At 41.1% G+C, this 17,111-nt stretch overlaps 1 protein-coding gene across 1 annotated transcript in view; it reads right to left on the minus strand.

The window, feature by feature from the left end:
* Positions 1-17,111, minus strand: part of POLD1 (DNA polymerase delta 1, catalytic subunit) — a 64,713-nt gene that overhangs the window by 2,523 nt on the left and 45,079 nt on the right. Inside the window, exons 23-26 of the mRNA XM_075191494.1 lie at positions 11,983-12,115; positions 9,534-9,647; positions 2,139-2,191; positions 1,362-1,459 (exon numbers count right to left, since the gene is read on the minus strand). Of these exons, the coding sequence (XP_075047595.1) occupies positions 1,362-1,459; positions 2,139-2,191; positions 9,534-9,647; positions 11,983-12,115 (398 nt within the window). The remainder of the gene's footprint in view (positions 1-1,361; positions 1,460-2,138; positions 2,192-9,533; positions 9,648-11,982; positions 12,116-17,111) is intronic.

A 17,111-nucleotide genomic window follows, 5' to 3' on the forward strand; every position in this document is an offset into this window, starting at 1 on the left:
CTCATAGACCTTTGTACCTGAGTTGCACATGGGGTATCTCTTCAACGGCTCTCTGCAGCCAGCACCTGCCGTCAGGCCCAGAGACCGTGAGAGACAGGTTTCTCCCTGTCTGCTGCTCCCGTGGTGCAATCAACTCAGCTGCAGTGATAAGAGATCTCTGGAAGCCATATTCTAAAACACACATGTGCAGAGAAGGCCATATATCACCTCACCCATAGCAGCTGGTGTGCGGAGCAAGGAATCTGTAAGCTGGATAAACTCCAGTTTGTTTTTCCCTTGGGAATCTGGAATGGTCTCATAAGAGCGGAGATTATGGGGCTATATTGTATGAAAAGGAGTAAAACTCAGTTTGATCTCGTGCAGATTTGTATGTCAAATCAAAGTCACACCAGTCTGCCCAGACTCTTCTGTTATCAGTAAGCAACAGGTGCGATACACCCAAATGTTTAGATACCAGGTCAACAGTTTATCAGTGTGATCATTACACAGTGATTTGTTGAGTAGCAATCTTCAGATCAGGCTGGCACTGAAAGGACGAGACAGAGATATTTGCATGGCGCAGGATGGGTTATGCCATTGTATGCCACCTTCCAGGCACCATGGGTAGAACTCGTTCTGAAAATAGCTTTTTTTGATTTTATATTACATGGAAGTGGAGACCAGGGGGTAAATGTAACAAGCTGAGAGATTCCGGTGGGTTTGAAAAGCGGAGATGTTGCCTATAGCAACCAAACAGATTGTTTAGTACATTCTGCAAAATGACAGCTAGAATCTGATTGGTTGCTATAGGTAACATCTCCACTTTTCAAACCCACTGGAAACTCCCAGCTTGATAAATTTAACCCCATGACTAGTTAGGTGAGCAAGACCTCTTTAAAAGCAATATACCCACACATACGTGTTGACGTCACAGAACCTGGAAAAGCATATTTTTGCACCGCGCTCCATTATTTCTTTACAGGTTGTTACTAATACATTTCAGTTGCAGTTTATTTTGTTAAGAAAAAATACAGACAAAACGGATATATCTGTATATATTTAGTGCGATTTCAGATGCTATGACTCTTTTATATGCTGCGATCTTCGGAGAAATTTGCAGTCACATGATACAGACAATAGCAGCAACATTAGCACATAAAAGTAACAAAAGAGAGCCTAACCAAAATAAAAGTAGAGGAGCATCACAACACAACTGTAATAGAGATGATCTATGCTGCATCAGCATCAACATAAGGTGATGTCAGTTTAATTGTAACATAGAATAATGGCTCTAAATACATGAGGTCATACAGCCTCCATAAATTTAAATCTTCCGCATTATGTCCTGTTACAACCTCACAACACTATTCCACTATCCTCACCTAGTGCACAGGACATCCTCGTGTAGACTTCCCTGACAGCGTTGGCATTGAGTCCAGAGACGGGAGAATTTCTCTTCCAGGGAACCCAGGTGAGAAATCTGCAAGAGAAAATACGGGGAAGGTTTGAGGGAGTGTGTGAAGCTGGCGTGCAGGCTGGCAGGACCAGGAATGTACCACTGTAACTTTACAAATGCAGCAGTGATCCAGAGGGGAAATAAAAGGTACTTTTGAAACGGGCAATAATAATTGACATATTTCAAGCTAACCTCTGGCAAAGTCAAATTAATCCTGCACACAAAATAATGTCCGTGAGAAGATGACCCCATAGCAGATGCTGAGAGGCGATTGGGCAGGGGGGGCCTCCTATTCATACAATGGACGATGCGCTGCTCAGAGCGGCGAGTTTCGGTCTGTTCTGCATTCCACTTCGGAATGTTTTCAAAATAAACACTTAAAAGCTTAGTGGGTGGGGGAGAGGACGCTGAATAACGCTATAGGGCATGGTGGGGTGGAAGTATGGCTGGGTGTTAGCCTAAGACCCAGAGCTTCTACTTCTAGAACATGTACTTACAAACATAAATGATTATGTAAGAGTTAACTCTGCAAGGGACAGGGCACAGCGTAAACTTTCCCATGTGACTCACTCTGCATCGGTCATATGTACTGCCCGCTTCGCAGCATGCCAGATCTACATTACATACTGCATAGGCTGCTCACTGTACCTCTGTAGACATACATCTAGATACAGTAATACCATGATATACTAGATTATCTGACCTCTTTCTGGTGAAGCTCCGATTCCTTCTTCTTACAGTAATTGCAAACAGCTCCTGTCACAACAAACAATTACAATATGGTAAATTTATACGACTTGTTTCAATAAATCCTAAGTCGTCTGTGCAATGTTGCTGACTTTACATACAAATACCAGAAATCTGACATGTCACTGTATGCACCTAAGCAGTCATTCAACTTACAGACATAGGGCCTGATTCATTAAGAAAAGTGAAGTAAAAAAGAAAATTGCGTAAGTCTCCTGGACAAAACCATGTTACAATGCAAGGGGTGCAAATTAGTTTTCTATTTTGCAAATAAGTTAAATACTGTCTGTTTTTTCATGTAGCACACAAATATCAACTTTAAGTTTCAGTGTACAAATAAGCTATCAAGTATTTGTGCGTTACATGAAAAAACAGCCAGTATTTAACTTATTTGCAAAATAGAAAACTAATTTGTACCCCTTGCATTGGAACATGGTTTTGTCCAGCAGACTACTCAATTTTTTTTTTACTTCACTCTCCTTAATGAATCAGGCCAATAATGAATATTATATAAGTATGCCAAGTACAGTCATTTAGTTTTAATGCAAACACATTTTTACCAAAAAAAAAAATATGAAGCCGTTTCCATGAGATTAGTGTCTAATTTTGGCATCTGTGAGACAGACAAGCTGACGATAGTATTTAATAAGGGTCTCCAGCAAATCTCTCATTCAGTGACCTTAACTGCTGACCTAATCATTCTCCCATATGAAGATAGTAGATTTAAGCAGTATAATTAAGGCACAAATACAATGAACAAGGTCACGATTACAAAGTTAGTGCATTTAGCAATTACACCTCATTCCTATACACTAAATACATAGAGGCGATATGCTTTTGATAGTGAATGCATGTTGTTATTTAAACACTTGATAGCTTAGGCCAGGGTTGTCCAACCCGCGGGCCGCATGCGGCCCAGCAGGCCTGTAAATGTGGCCCAGAAGGAGTTTTGGTTGTGGCAAGGGGGCAGCACTGTTAATGTAAAAAAAAAAATCCTGCAAAAAAAAGAAAAGAAAATACTTACCGTGCGGTCACGTCAGCTGGTACTCCGGCTCCCTCCCTTGTCTGCTCCCCCGTGCGGTGCTCGCAGTGAATGTCGGCTGTGATGTCATCACGCCCAACATCCATTGTGGAGCGCAGCACAGAGGAGACACCCGCGCGAGAAGAACAATCAGCAGCACAGAATTGGAGAAAAGAAGAGAAGAGGACAGGAGAACAAGCCAAATAAAAGGGAAGTTAAGGGGGATTTTTTTTTATTATTTCAAGAGATGCTGACAAGGGAATAAAAGTCACCTGGTTCTGGAGCATCATGGACCTTATCTCCCTGCTACATACTTCTACTTGTAATACTAATGGGGCATTATATATTATTCTCTTTGGCCCATTATAAGTTGTTATCCCTTAACTAACAAAGTGGTGTAATTAGCAAAACAGGTGACAATTTGGGGTCACAGTGGTGTATATGTCAGGTACCGCAGGCCTGGTCAGGGCACCCTGATATACAATGCCTGACTTAAATGCACTTTATTGATATTGCATCGAAACAATACAAAAAGTGATTATAGTATAATAACTAGAGAGGATTTTTTTGAACAGGGCGATTGAAAGGTAAGTATAGGGGGATTTGAAAAAAAAGTGATATATATATATATATATATATATATATATATATCTATATGTTAACTATGTTTTCTATGGTTTTTTGGATGATCAGCTATCGTTATTGTTAGTGTATCTTATGTGCGGCCCAAACCAACTCCTCGTCTTCCAATGTGGCCCAGGGAAGCTAAAAGGTTGGACACCCCTGGCTTAGGCTGTCCCATATTATGACATCTGCAGACTTTGGAAATATTAAACATAAAAGAAGCACATAACACGGAGATATTGATGACTACATTTTGCTGAACCTTTCAGCTGCTGAATTAGTTTTAACATTATAATATATGTAAATCTGTAGAAAGGTATAAACATTGGCTCACACCTGGCTATACTTGCCAACTCTCCTTGAATGTCTGGGAGACTCCCGCATTTCTGGGAGACCTCCTGGGCTTCCGGGAGAGCAGGGCAACCTCCCGGTTCTCGACCCCGCAATAGATAAGTGGCGGGGGGGAAAGGGCTTAATGATGCAAATATCGCGCCATCTTGGCTCAGCCCCCTGCTGTAATTGGTCAAAAGTGTGACAATCGTTTAGGGGCGGGCCAAAATGAAGCAATTTGTCAAGTCCCGCCCCCGCACGCACACTTCCCCCAGGATTATCCCTGAAGCCAACAAAAAAAGTTGTAAAGTGTGCTCCTGGCATCTAAATTTATTATAATTGAGCATAGGTACGAGTACAGCTAAATGTGTTGTGTGGGGTTTAGAGTTTTATCCAAATGGTGAGAGATTGTATTATTGTCCTGCTCAGATTAATCCTGTTAGTGTCCCTGTTATTAGTGTGGAAGGTTTGCAATCTTCCTCTTACAGCTTCTTGGCGTTTGTGCCGTTTTCTAATTCTTTTCCATTGTCCGCCTTAACTCAAGGGATTTTTGTAATTCTCCCTGGGTGGGAGCAGGTGCAAAAAATGGTACCGAAAACTGCAAAGGGGGCAAGGCTAAACATTTAGATCCCATAATATGAAATGTATAGTTTAGGACAGAGCAGACATTTTAATGTGAAGCCTCTGCTCTTCCTATGGTCCCCAATCACAGTTCTGCTTTGTTGCGCATTACAAAATTAAGGGTTAAATGACTCAAACTGAGACTCAGCAATTTTGGTGGATGCACAAGTTTTGATCAGGACGTTCAGCTTCCTGCTATTTCGCCAACACAAACAATAACACGGCTCAGCTAGAGTTTATTTTCGGCAGAATAAAACTCCGCTCCAAAGTTTTACTGCTCAGAATAAGTTTTGCTGTTTACAAACAATGTTTTACAGGTCGGGACAATCGGTGACAACTGCAGCTCTGTAACCTTTGTTTCTACTAAATGACCTTAATACACACTAAACATTTGTAACCAGTATCTCTGACATTTTTACCTTCATTACCCTAATGCAAAACAGAATTTTCATATTGTCCTTTTGGATTGGAAAACAAAGGAATCCCATATAAAACAATAAAGGCCTTTTATGCTTGCACAGAACATAGTAAAATATTATATTTGTTTAGATCTTGTGAACCTTTCACAGGTGAGTCAAGACAGCTGACTGAGCAGGTTTGTAACCGTTCAAGACTGTTATTAGAGCTAAAAGTGGTCAGGGCCAATATTAGTGTTCAGGATCAAAATGAGGACTTTATAGTGAAATATTTAGTTATGTGATACACTGATGTATACACAATGCTTCAGAAAGTTGTAATGCCCAAGTTACTCTTTGTTTCTCTGTGTTCCATGCACCAAAATTAAAGTGCTTTGTCTAAGGCAGTGGTGGGCAATAGACGGCCGACATGCCTTCATCTGCGGGCCACCAGCTGTCTTTCACGGCACATGACCAATTCTGCACAGTGTAGGGAGGCCACGCGGCGTACCAGGGCGGACGCGGGAGGCCACGCGGCGCACCAGGGCGGACGCGGGAGGCCACGTGGCGCACCAGGGCGGACGCGGGAGGCCACGCGGCGCACCAGGGCAGTCTACACTCCCTCCATCCTCTGTGCGGCCCTTTTGAAAGCTGGAGGATCGCACAATGGGGGCAGCAGTTTTGTGGACCAAATGACGATCCTGGAAAAGCAGCCATTAACTCACTAGGGACAAACAATAATGAAATTCCAGAGTAATACTCCACTAGGAACAAATACTCATAAGAATTCAGTATATATATATATATATATATATATATATATATATATATATATATATATATATATTTTTATTTTTTTTTTCTGGTAAAATTGCATAACATAAAGTCACATTAAGGGGCACAGTGGTTAGCATTGATGCATCACATCACTCCTATCTGTGTGAAATATGTAGGTTTTCCCAGTGTTTCAGTGGGTTTCCTCCCACACTTCAGAGTCATACTGGTAGGTTAATTTCTGACCAGTTATCGTGTGGTAGGGAATATAAATTGCAAGCTTAATGAAGTTGCATAAAGTAGACATTATATAAAAGGTTAATAATGAGCATAACCTCTTAAGGATTATCTGGTCTCCTCCTCAATAAACATCAGCATTATTCCACGTTATTAGTACACTGACTTGTACTTGACATTAGGTCGAAGATAGATTTGAACTGCAAATTTGAGGTCACATTTGAGGGACCTCTGCTGAAAAGTTTCATGAGCAATGAAGGAGCAGAGGGATCGGAGTAGTGGCTGTAATGACAGAGGACTCCTGATTGGACGAGTCCTGGTACCATCCAATCAGGAGCCGGTTGTCGGTACAGCTAATAGAATCCCTCTGCACTTGAGCTAACCAGCAGAGTTCCTCAGTACAATTAAGGGCATAAGAACAGGACAGCTGCATAGTGAGGGTCCTCGTGGGGCGATCTGTAACACTTCTTTCCCAAAGGTGTAATATCCCTTAGCTTGCATAAACAATACATCAATAACCACTTGTGTCATTTATCTACAAAAATAATATATTAATCATACATTTTTATTTTAAAGATAGAGAGGTAAGAGACAATTCAGCAGACATTATAGTGGTTTAAAAAACAGATAGTACCTTAAAAACACCAAGTCTGCTAGACGGATGCTTATTTCATACGTCAATGTGATTATATACAAGGATTAGCACAGTTATGCAATTCACTTTTTCATGTACTACCCCTACATAATACAGAGCTGTGGTTTCCTTAATAAACATCACGCAGACAAATGTATAACTAAAATATAATGATGTATCTGGACAAAATGGAAGCTGTTCATTAGATAATGGCCAAAATTACATCAAAAGTCCAAACATGCTTTGCATGAAGATAATAAGACTCATTGGTATGATCCCAAAGTGTTGCCCCAAGTATATGTGGACAGGCTATAAATTATAGATGGGGGGCTCGGTTTCTTGAAAACCGGACCCACCCGAACTGCGGGGATCCGACTCGGCTCGCCACTTTCGCGCCTATTCGGATTCCAAAACGAGGCAAAACGTCATTGTGACGTCATCGGACCTCGAGAGTTTTGCAATCAATAAATACCACCCTTCACTGTGATCTAGGGATACAGAAGGGGTAGAATAGAGTGACAAAGCACAGAGCTCCATTGCTGAATTTCTCATTGCTGAAACAGAAATATTCAAGTCCTTGCAGGCTTTTTGTTAGATTTTGCAGCAATAAGTGTAGGGTCTAATATACACTCAAATAGAACAGTTGCTTTGGTAATTTGGCCATTGCTGAAATACTTGCAGGCTTTTTTTTCTGAATTTGCACTAATAAGTGTAGAGAGTTATCAAAATGCATACACAGCAGTACACAGAAGAGCAGGAGCAGCAAGCAGCTGCTGCCACCAGTCCTGATGTCGCTTAACATCCAGCCAGCTTGCTGCAGTATTTGGCTGAAAGTGTATGAAAAGCATACTGTGACCAGTGAGATGGTAAGAATTGAATGGAAATTAGTGTTAGTGAGGTTAATAATAATGTAGGTATAAAATAATACCTAAATTATGTGATTTTAGCCCAAAAAATAGCAAAACCAAAACCAAAACCCAAAAGTAATCCAGATCCAAAACACGGGGGTCAGTGAGCATCTCTACTATAAATGGAATCCTGACTTAAGCACGTAGAGGCTACTGAAGGTCCAGTGGAACATGGTTATGAACAACAAAACAATTTAACATGCTGTCAGCATGGACATTAATGGGAGAAGAAAAGTCAAGAAACAATATATATCTCAATATACTGAAAATTGGCAACTTGAAAATCAAACAATGTAATATAATTGCATAAATGTACTCCAGACAAGGACTTTTACACTAACAGAGAAGCATGCAGTAAGCACGCACAAGTGTGCGCTCATGTTTGCTTGCTTGGAGTTATGGTGGGAACATAATAACAGGTCTTAGCAGGTTCCAGTTATTAAATACAAGAAAGTAGACCCAGATACTGAACATTCCATTTGTATTATTTTTCACATTCAAGTTTTACCACCAAAGTATCTCGTTACCTAGCAATGGAGCATCACTCAATGGCAGCCGCTCTCCTACAGAATGTGTAGACTGAATAAGGGGGAGGAGTCTGCTACGTATTAATAACGCTGCAGCCTCAATGCCACAAGAGGTTTCATATGTGTCTGATGTCTTTGGATGTGGTGGTGGCGGCCATTTTGTGAGCTGAGCCAATATAATCAGCGAGGCACAAGATGGCCGTTATAAAAAGGCCATTTCCAGTGTGTAGACTACAGGCCCAGTTTAAAAGATAGAAATAATGCCGCCATCATACTAGACTACAGGCTTTGCACTGCTCACTGGAGCTATAACGTGCTAGGCTGTGAGAAATAGACGCCTGGGATATTCTATTATTACACCATTGCTGTTGCTTATTTTTTTTTCCTCTGGTCAGAAGCGAGGTTGAGCAAAAGCAGCATAAAAATAAAAGAAAAGAGGAACTTTCTTCAGCTCTCCATAAGAAATGGAAGACGGTTCCGGGAAAACAAGACACCCACGTCGCAAACTTTTTTTTTTTTTTTTTTTTGGCAATGCTGTTTAACTTTAAATTCTGCAAAGTATTAGATTTTTTTTTCCTGTCACAAAGCAAATTTGCGTAAAATGAAAATAGCAAGGTTCCAGCAGCTGTAATATCTAAATCACAGTCTCTAAACAGGGGGTGCACAAATAAGACCTCAATTCGGGCTGTTTTTCTAGCCTAGAGTAAGCACCCAGTCGACGAATCATGAATTCACGTGTCTGAAGGCCAAAGGAGATATTGAAAAAGGTTGTTAGGCCCTCAAGCCCAACGTAGTTAATCTCTTACGTTAAGTAATAACTTATAAATGAGAAGTAACAAAGCAATCAACACAGAAATGTAGTAGCCAGCCAAGTGCTCTAATAATGCTTCATTAATTAACCACAGAGTGCAGGCATCACTCTTGCGCCTCATTGCAGACCACTGAGCAGAGGCAGGTGGAAAAGTACCTTCTGTGTTCCAGAACAGTTGGTCTGTGAAGGTCAGATACAAGTGTACAATAAAAAAAAAAAAAAAAAAATCATAAAAAAATAAATAAATAAAATATCTGCACTTTAACAATAGGTCATTCAAACCAAACATTTTGGAAAGAGGAAATCCTGGAGGCAGTTGTGCAAGCAAAATCCTGAAATAATTTGCTAAATTAAAAAAAGGCCACCAAAATAAAAAAAAGTGCCTGTGAGAAAAAAAAACCAACAGGTTACCGAGCAAGAAAGTCTAATATCACAAACTTTTATCCTTGCAACACTCAAGGTCGCTTACCGTCATGATTTAGCGTGGCTTTACATCCAATGCAGGTGCTGCGTTTCTTGGCGAAAGCCATGAGACCCCCAATTTTAGAGGTAAGGACGGTCTTACAGCGGGTGTGTTCTCCCTCTGCAAAGCAGAAAAACAAAAAACAATAGTCATGCCAGACAATCCGCTTTAATTGATCACCATCTAATACCCTTCCCAGTTCATTACCGGTAACAATAAATAGTTAGCGGTCATATATACCAATTATTCCAGTTGCCTTCAAGTATATATTTACTGAAACCATGCACTTTTAGTAGTTACCGAGGACGACAAGTGAGAAAAACTACATTTATCAGTACCTAAACTTAGTCGCCAAAACTGTAAAAGTCACTCATCTAAGGAAAAAAAAATAATAATAATAAAAAAAATATAATAATAATAAATAATAAATAATAATAATAATTCTAGGTATTTTACAATATATTTGTCATTCTGGTGTCCTGCAAAATGTAGGCATATGTGCATGTTCTGCTTTAGGAGGAACTACCAAACAATTATATAAGATAACATTTTAAAAAAACAGGTAAATAAATTACTGCCTCATACTGCGAAACTTTTGGAAAAACTTGTCTGTTCTTGGTCATGTAAAAGATTTGGCTTCAGCCACACCAGTCAACCTATGGCTTAGGAGAGACAGATAAATCTCAGAGATCCACATATAGAAAGTGAATCTTATTTCCAGGGTACAAGAAGCACACACCTTCTTGTCATCTAAAAAAGGACTTGTTAGCAAGTCCGAGAAAGTATCCTCACCGTGCAACCAGATTTTAATTTAGCTACTGAAATCAGGGGTCAGAATTGTACCAGTAGCTAGTGAAACATTTGTCTATCTTGAACATAGAGGTTCTAAGCTATTAGCTAGGATGGATTTTAGCTAGGTTTGTTTAGGTTGTCTAAGTCTCCTAACAAGCAGAAGCCAGGACCTCAAGACTAAGCATTAATTATTGTATTGTGTATTTGAGAAGGATGAGGAACAATCAGGAAAAAAAAAAATGGCTTCTAGATTTCCAGCGTTCTAAACCCAGCTGCAATGAAAGGCTTCATTTTGAGGACAATTTTGCCCAGGGCCACCTGTAGTTCAGGATACACCTACACAGGTCCCATCTGTATGGCAGTAACAAGTGGGTAAATCCTCTGTGTTATCAAATCTGGGAGACAAGTGCAGGAAACTATATACAGACCTGCGGATAAATATCGGAGCTATATATGGTACAAACTATAGAAGAAAGCTCACTGCATTCAATCTGGGAGAAGGGACAGCAGATTCATGATAGTTCCTACTCGGAGCCAATCGTCTTGAGAACAGGGAAAGAGACAGACTTATAGGTAGTAAGCCACAGTGGCAAGCGTCCATCACCATTACTTTATCCGTTACGGCCAGTGTACAGATCCTTAAATCAGCGCATGGTTGGCAAAAATAACAAAAAAAAACAAACATACGCACACATGTAGAGGGGCTCATTGGGCGCCAGTGGGAAATTAAATATGCCTTACCATGGAGATAAAAAAAAATTGGCAACTAGTTAACAAAAGCTAAAAACAAATCAAAATAGAACAAAAGACAGGATTTTCACACATAATACAATTATTATAGGCAAATTTTGTTTAGTTGCGTCATTTTCATTCGAGATTAATTTAATATATTTTTTTTTAATTTTTATTAAAGCCATTATATTGGCTACTACAATTTAATGGAATAAGTTTTGATATTTTAAACATGGCTGAAATCAGCTGTTGATAACACTTGAGCTACTGTTGCGGCTATAAAGAAATAAAAATCTGTTGTGAATCTCTCTCTCTTACCAACATCCGTTACCACGGAAACAATGACTGCAGTCCAGAGTTTATTTCCCCACTTTGGCCAGGATATTTCGCCTGTTTTCCTGGCAGAATTTGGTCTGCAATGTTCCCAGCCCGACCCAATACCCACCACATGGCAGAATGAATCGGCCTTTGTTGATCCAGCTCTATTCGTAGACTATACACATACAAAGATACAGTGCAGAATGGCACTGAGCGGGACTGTGCCTAGTTCCATTGAGACAATCCATTTGTGTGAACTTTTGCCGAAACTTTGCTCATTCTCTCATTTTTATTCAAAAATAATTTAATGTACAGCCTAAGAAGAGATGTGAATATTATAGCGATTTTCCAAAGGCCAACAATAAGCCTCATTATTTCTCTTAAAAAAACATATGTATAACTTAATTAAATGCCACTTCTCTACAAAATCATTTCTGCAGTGAAATACAAAGGTAGGACTTTATAGTAAAACGTTGCAATAGTACGTACTCCACTGCAGTCAGTCAGTGATTTGCTTTCATTGGTCTACACGGCATTTAAGTAAATCAAAGTTCTTATTCCGGTTGCGTCATTTGCACTAACAACGTTATGTACAGGTAGAGACAGTACTCACTCAGAAGAACACTTTCCGCCTTGGTCTCTCCCAGAATGGGCTCAAAGATTCTAAGCAAGGGTTTTGCTAGCTGCTGCTCCAAATAATACTGAGTGTCAATCGGGATGTTATTTTCCAGAACATAGATGGGGTCCTGCAAAAAGCAGCACAGACACAGAAACACACTCCAGATTACAACTGCAGACATGCACGTAATCTTATGAAAATAAATATTGCAGGATTATCATATTATCATGGAATTGCACAGTAACATGGTCGTCTGTCATGGTAATTCAATGTCACAAGGGAATAATATTTTTTAAAAAACACAAAAACTTGTGTTTATGTCACCTAAGCACGTGGAGGTAGCCATTTTGAAGCCTGAACCAATATTGAGTATACAGCCTGTCCATTGACTAGAAACCAGTGACATCACTAAGGTCCGTCATATAGTCATGAGGTACCGATTCCTGGTGAATTTATAAGCTTCATTTTCACACATATTGGTTCAGCCCAAAAACATTCACCCCCTCCGCTGTTTATATGTGACAATCGCACTTTAAAAAGGTCTAATCAATGGAAGGGAAACTTCGTGGCCTTTATCTGGCCTTGTATGAAAGGCTTCACTGTTCATAACATACTTATCTTTAAAGCAACGGGAAGAGAGAGTTTCTAAAGACTGGAAATTTACTGTTGAATACCCTTTGTTGTAGTGTTAAATCGGGAAAAAAAAAATAATAATCTGTCATCTACTTCACTGAATACATAATACATGTTCAATTCACATTAAAATAGTTCCTCTATAATGACACAATAGGGGAACAGCATAGACAACAGGGTTTGTCGTCGTCACTGACTAAGCTTAGTTAACAGACAAATTGCAGAAGTTAGCAACTTCTGGTCCCTGGTGAGAGGGAACCACTTTCTCTGCCAGACCAGGCTCTGAAGAAAAATAGTGAAAAAGCAGAAGTGCAACCTGTACCTAAACTCACTCTCTCCTAAAGCGCACCTGAGCCCTCCCAGGTGTGCTCCTTTCTATCCTTTTACTTATAATCCAAAACACAAAGAAGCGTCACACCTATTAATGAACATTGGCTGAATCCACAGATATATTGATAAGCTTTTACATTACGTGGTTTAATGTTGATTTATTGAAAAACATAACAATCACTACTGCAGATTAACTTTGTTTAATTGCTACTAAACCGTTCTGGGGAAAGCATATGCAAATTAAATGAAGCATCTGTAGAGTGGTTAATGTTGTGGTAGAGATGAAAGTGGGGGCTGGGATTAGAATGTTATCATTGCTCACTATAATATACAGAAGCAAGATTCTGTTACATCTTCTGGGCGTATGGACTCAAACACTTGTTTTGTACACATGTATTGGATATGTGCACTGGTATAACTGTTGTTTAAAAATACAAAATAAACAAGTTTAGAGTTTTGAGTGAGTGTACTAGAATAGGATTTTTGTACTGGTGTTAAATAATTTTCTCTCAATCCAATAGAGGACACTGGAACACTAGGCATAGAGTGAGAAGACAGGGGCTTGTGTACTTTAAATTTACACGGGGGGGGAAGAAAAAAGCTCCTCCCACTACACCACATTGGCTACATGGGAACCTCAGTACAGAACAAGAGGGAGGGAAGAGAACAATGTTGTCCAACAAGAACCCTAAAAAAAAAAAATATATATATATATATATATATATATATATATATATATATATATATATATATATATATATATATATATATTTTTTTTTTTTTTTTTTACAGGAACAAGAACAAAGTGTAAGCAAGAAAAAAATTGGGCGCAAACATAAAAATACCATTTTCTCATTCATTCATGGAGGATACTGGAATACTGGGGAAATCGGATTTCCCCAGTACGCTGAGAAGTTACGGTGTGCAGCACCTTTGGACATAACAGTGTTGTACCTGTAGAAGTTTGTAGAGGTGGCACAGAAGACCAGAGATGCTCAGCCAAGGCTCCAAGCCGCACCATCTAGAAAGCTTTCCCAGATCTGGTAGAATGTGTCCTCCTGTTTACTAGAACGGGATGTCCTGTTCCACTGTAAACCTGGCGAATTACCAAAGTAATCCATCCAGCAAAGGTCTCCTCAGATGCCGGCCAACTTCTCTTGTGGAAATCCTAAAGGACCACAGTGCAAGTTCTATAAACATCAGCCCTAAAGCACAGACAGCAACCAGCAAGTGAGTAGAACCCTCGACTTCCAGATTCCTACCATGTTCTAAGGCTGGAATGCAAATGATCAGATTTAGATGATACTGAGAGAACACTCTTAGCTGTTCCTTGGACCTTATTTCAGCCATGTCTTCATGAAGAGGACATAGAGGCTTACAGGTCAGAGAAACTAGCTTGCTTAGCTGTGAATACAGCCAAAAGAAGGGTGTTGTCCAGGTCAGGAACTCTAACTCCACTAAGGATGTCAACACCAGTTTGAGATCCCAAGGAACTAATGGAGAAAAGAAAAGAATGGAGGTTGCAGCTGCATAACCCCATGAAAGAAAATGTGCCCTTCCAATAAACATGCCGGTGTTCTCTGAATACAGAGTGAGCCAAAACATGAATTTTCAGCGAGCAAAGTCTGAAACACCATTCAGATCCTTCTGCAAAAATAGCAGTAGATGCGGCACCCGAAATAGAAAGGTAGGAAAGCCACAAATTTTCACACTGAGATATAAAAGTCTTCCACACTCTGCTGTAATATTTAGTCAAAACCGTTAAAGTCAACCACACTAAACCTTGGTGATGAAAAAGGCCTCTGCTTTTGAGACAAGACTTGTTAGACACCACATTCTTTTTGGCCTGTTGAGAACCGGAACCACCAGTATGACCTAAACTGCCTCTTCTTGCTCTCGACAGAACCCGCGAAAGCCTTGCTATGGAGGGAACAGGTAAATCAGATGATGGTTTAAAAGGAGCCGACAACGCGTCTACTAACAACGACTGCTGATGGAAATCTGCCTCCTAGATTTGCACCACTGGAATGATTAGCCGCTGCAATGGCCAAAACATTTTGTTCCGCCCATTGAAATATTCTGCGGTTTTCTCACATGTGAAGGGGGCTTCTGGTGCCGCTCTGATGGTTGAGGTATTATACTGCGACACTGAGTGGGCCCATAAGCAAGAGATGGTGTCATCGTACCATTCCCAGACCAAAGATCCTAAAAAAGAGGATTTATGTACTTACGTTAAATCCGTTTCTCCGATTCCGTCTGGGGGACACTGCTTACCATGGGTTGTGGAGGGGAGCTTGGGAGTTGGCACCTAACTAGTTAACTTTAGTACTGCCTACAGACCCCTCCCCTCTACAATCCCCCCGCCTCTTCCTCCTCAGTTATTTAAAAAGCCCCAAGGAGATAGCTCAATCAACCAAGAGCATAGAGAGGAAAGGCAGAAGGGAGGGATCGCAGTGTCCCCCAGACGGAATCAGAGAAACGGATTTAACGTAAGTACATAAATCCTCTTTTCTCTTTCATCCAGTCTGGGGGACACTGCTTACCATGGGGACGTTCTAAAGCAGCCCCTAAAGGGTGGGACTACTGTGAAAGCCCCGCTTGTAAAGCATTACGAGCGAAATTTGCATATATATTAAACTGGAAAACCTTTGTAAAGGTGTGGACAGAGGACCATGTGGCTGCCCTGCAAAGCTAGTCTGCAGAAGCCCCATATCTCGCTGCCCAAGACACCCCTACCGATCTGGTAGAATGGGCCGTAAGTCTCTCTGGCACCGGACGGTTAGCCTTATGTAAGCTTGCCTAATGGTAGCCGTAATCCATTTTGCAATGGACTGTTTTGAGGCTGGCTAGCCTCTCTTATTAGCATCATAAAGAACAAACAAGGAAACAGTATGCCTCATTAGAGAAGTTCATTTAACATAAACGCGGAGAGCCCTAACCACATCTAACTTTTCCATAGACTCTGAATCCGAATGGGAAGTTGGAGAAAAGACCGTAATTACAATTTCCTGTTTCAGATGGAAAGCCGAAACTCTCTAGGAACGAAGAAAGGGAGGGTTCTCAACCGCTCTGTCCTTTGTGAAAAAAACAGATATGGTTCCCGGCAAGACAGAGCTCCTAATTCTGAAACCCTACGCGCAGATGCAATAGCCAAAAGAAAGAGGACCTTCCAGGTCAGCCACTTCAATCTGCCACAAATAATGGCACAAAGGGAGGCCCTTTAAGCATGTCCAGCACCAGGTTGAGATCCCACGGTGCTGTAGGCGGAACATAGGGAGACTGAATATGCAAGACTCCCTGAAGGAAAGTCCTAATATCTGGCAAATCTGCTCATTTCAGGTGAAAAAAGACTGAAAGTGCCGATACCTGAACTTCTAGGGAACCTAAACGAAGGCCTGCTTCCAGGCCATCTTGAAGAAAAACCAAGAAACGAGGAAGACGAAAGGAGGACGTGTGACATGTCCTATTTTCGCACCATCTGATATAGGCCTTCCAAATCCGGAGATAGGTGCGAGCTGAGACCGGCTTTCTGGCTCGCATCATAGTGTTCGTCATGCTGGAGGAAAAACTTCTAGCCCTCCAGAGGCTAGCTTAAACAGCCATGCCGTTCAACTGAGCTGAGGTAAATTCTGGTAAGGGAAGGGAACCTGCAGAAGGTCGTCTCGAGACGGAAGACGGAAACCCTGTCCTTCCGCCATAGAGATTATGTCCGCGTACAAGACTCGGCGCGGCCATAAGGGAGCTATTAGAATTACTGGCAGACCTCCCTGCCTTACTCGTCTGAGCACGCGAGGAAGCATGGGGATCGGAGGAAACAGGTATTCCAACCTGACTCCCATGACATCGTCATGACGTCCACTGCCACCGCTAAGGGGTCTCTTGCCCTTGCGCAGAACCTGTGAGCCTTTTTGTTGTGTCTGGAGGCCCTGAGATCTATGTCTGAACCAGGGACTGGAAAACCTCCGGATGGAGTGACCACTCCCCCTGTTCTGCCCAAACCAAAATTTGAGCACTCCTGGTTCTTCCCTGCCTGTTGACATATGTGGCATTGTCTGACTGAACTCCGACAGGGTGGCCCTGGAGGAGGGACTGGGCCCCCCGGAGGGCCAGTAGAATTGCCTTCAACTCCAGCACGTTTATGGATAGGGCTGATTCCTGAA

This window comes from Mixophyes fleayi, chromosome 11 (genome assembly GCF_038048845.1).
Source record: "Mixophyes fleayi isolate aMixFle1 chromosome 11, aMixFle1.hap1, whole genome shotgun sequence".
Lineage (NCBI taxonomy): Eukaryota > Metazoa > Chordata > Amphibia > Anura > Limnodynastidae > Mixophyes > Mixophyes fleayi.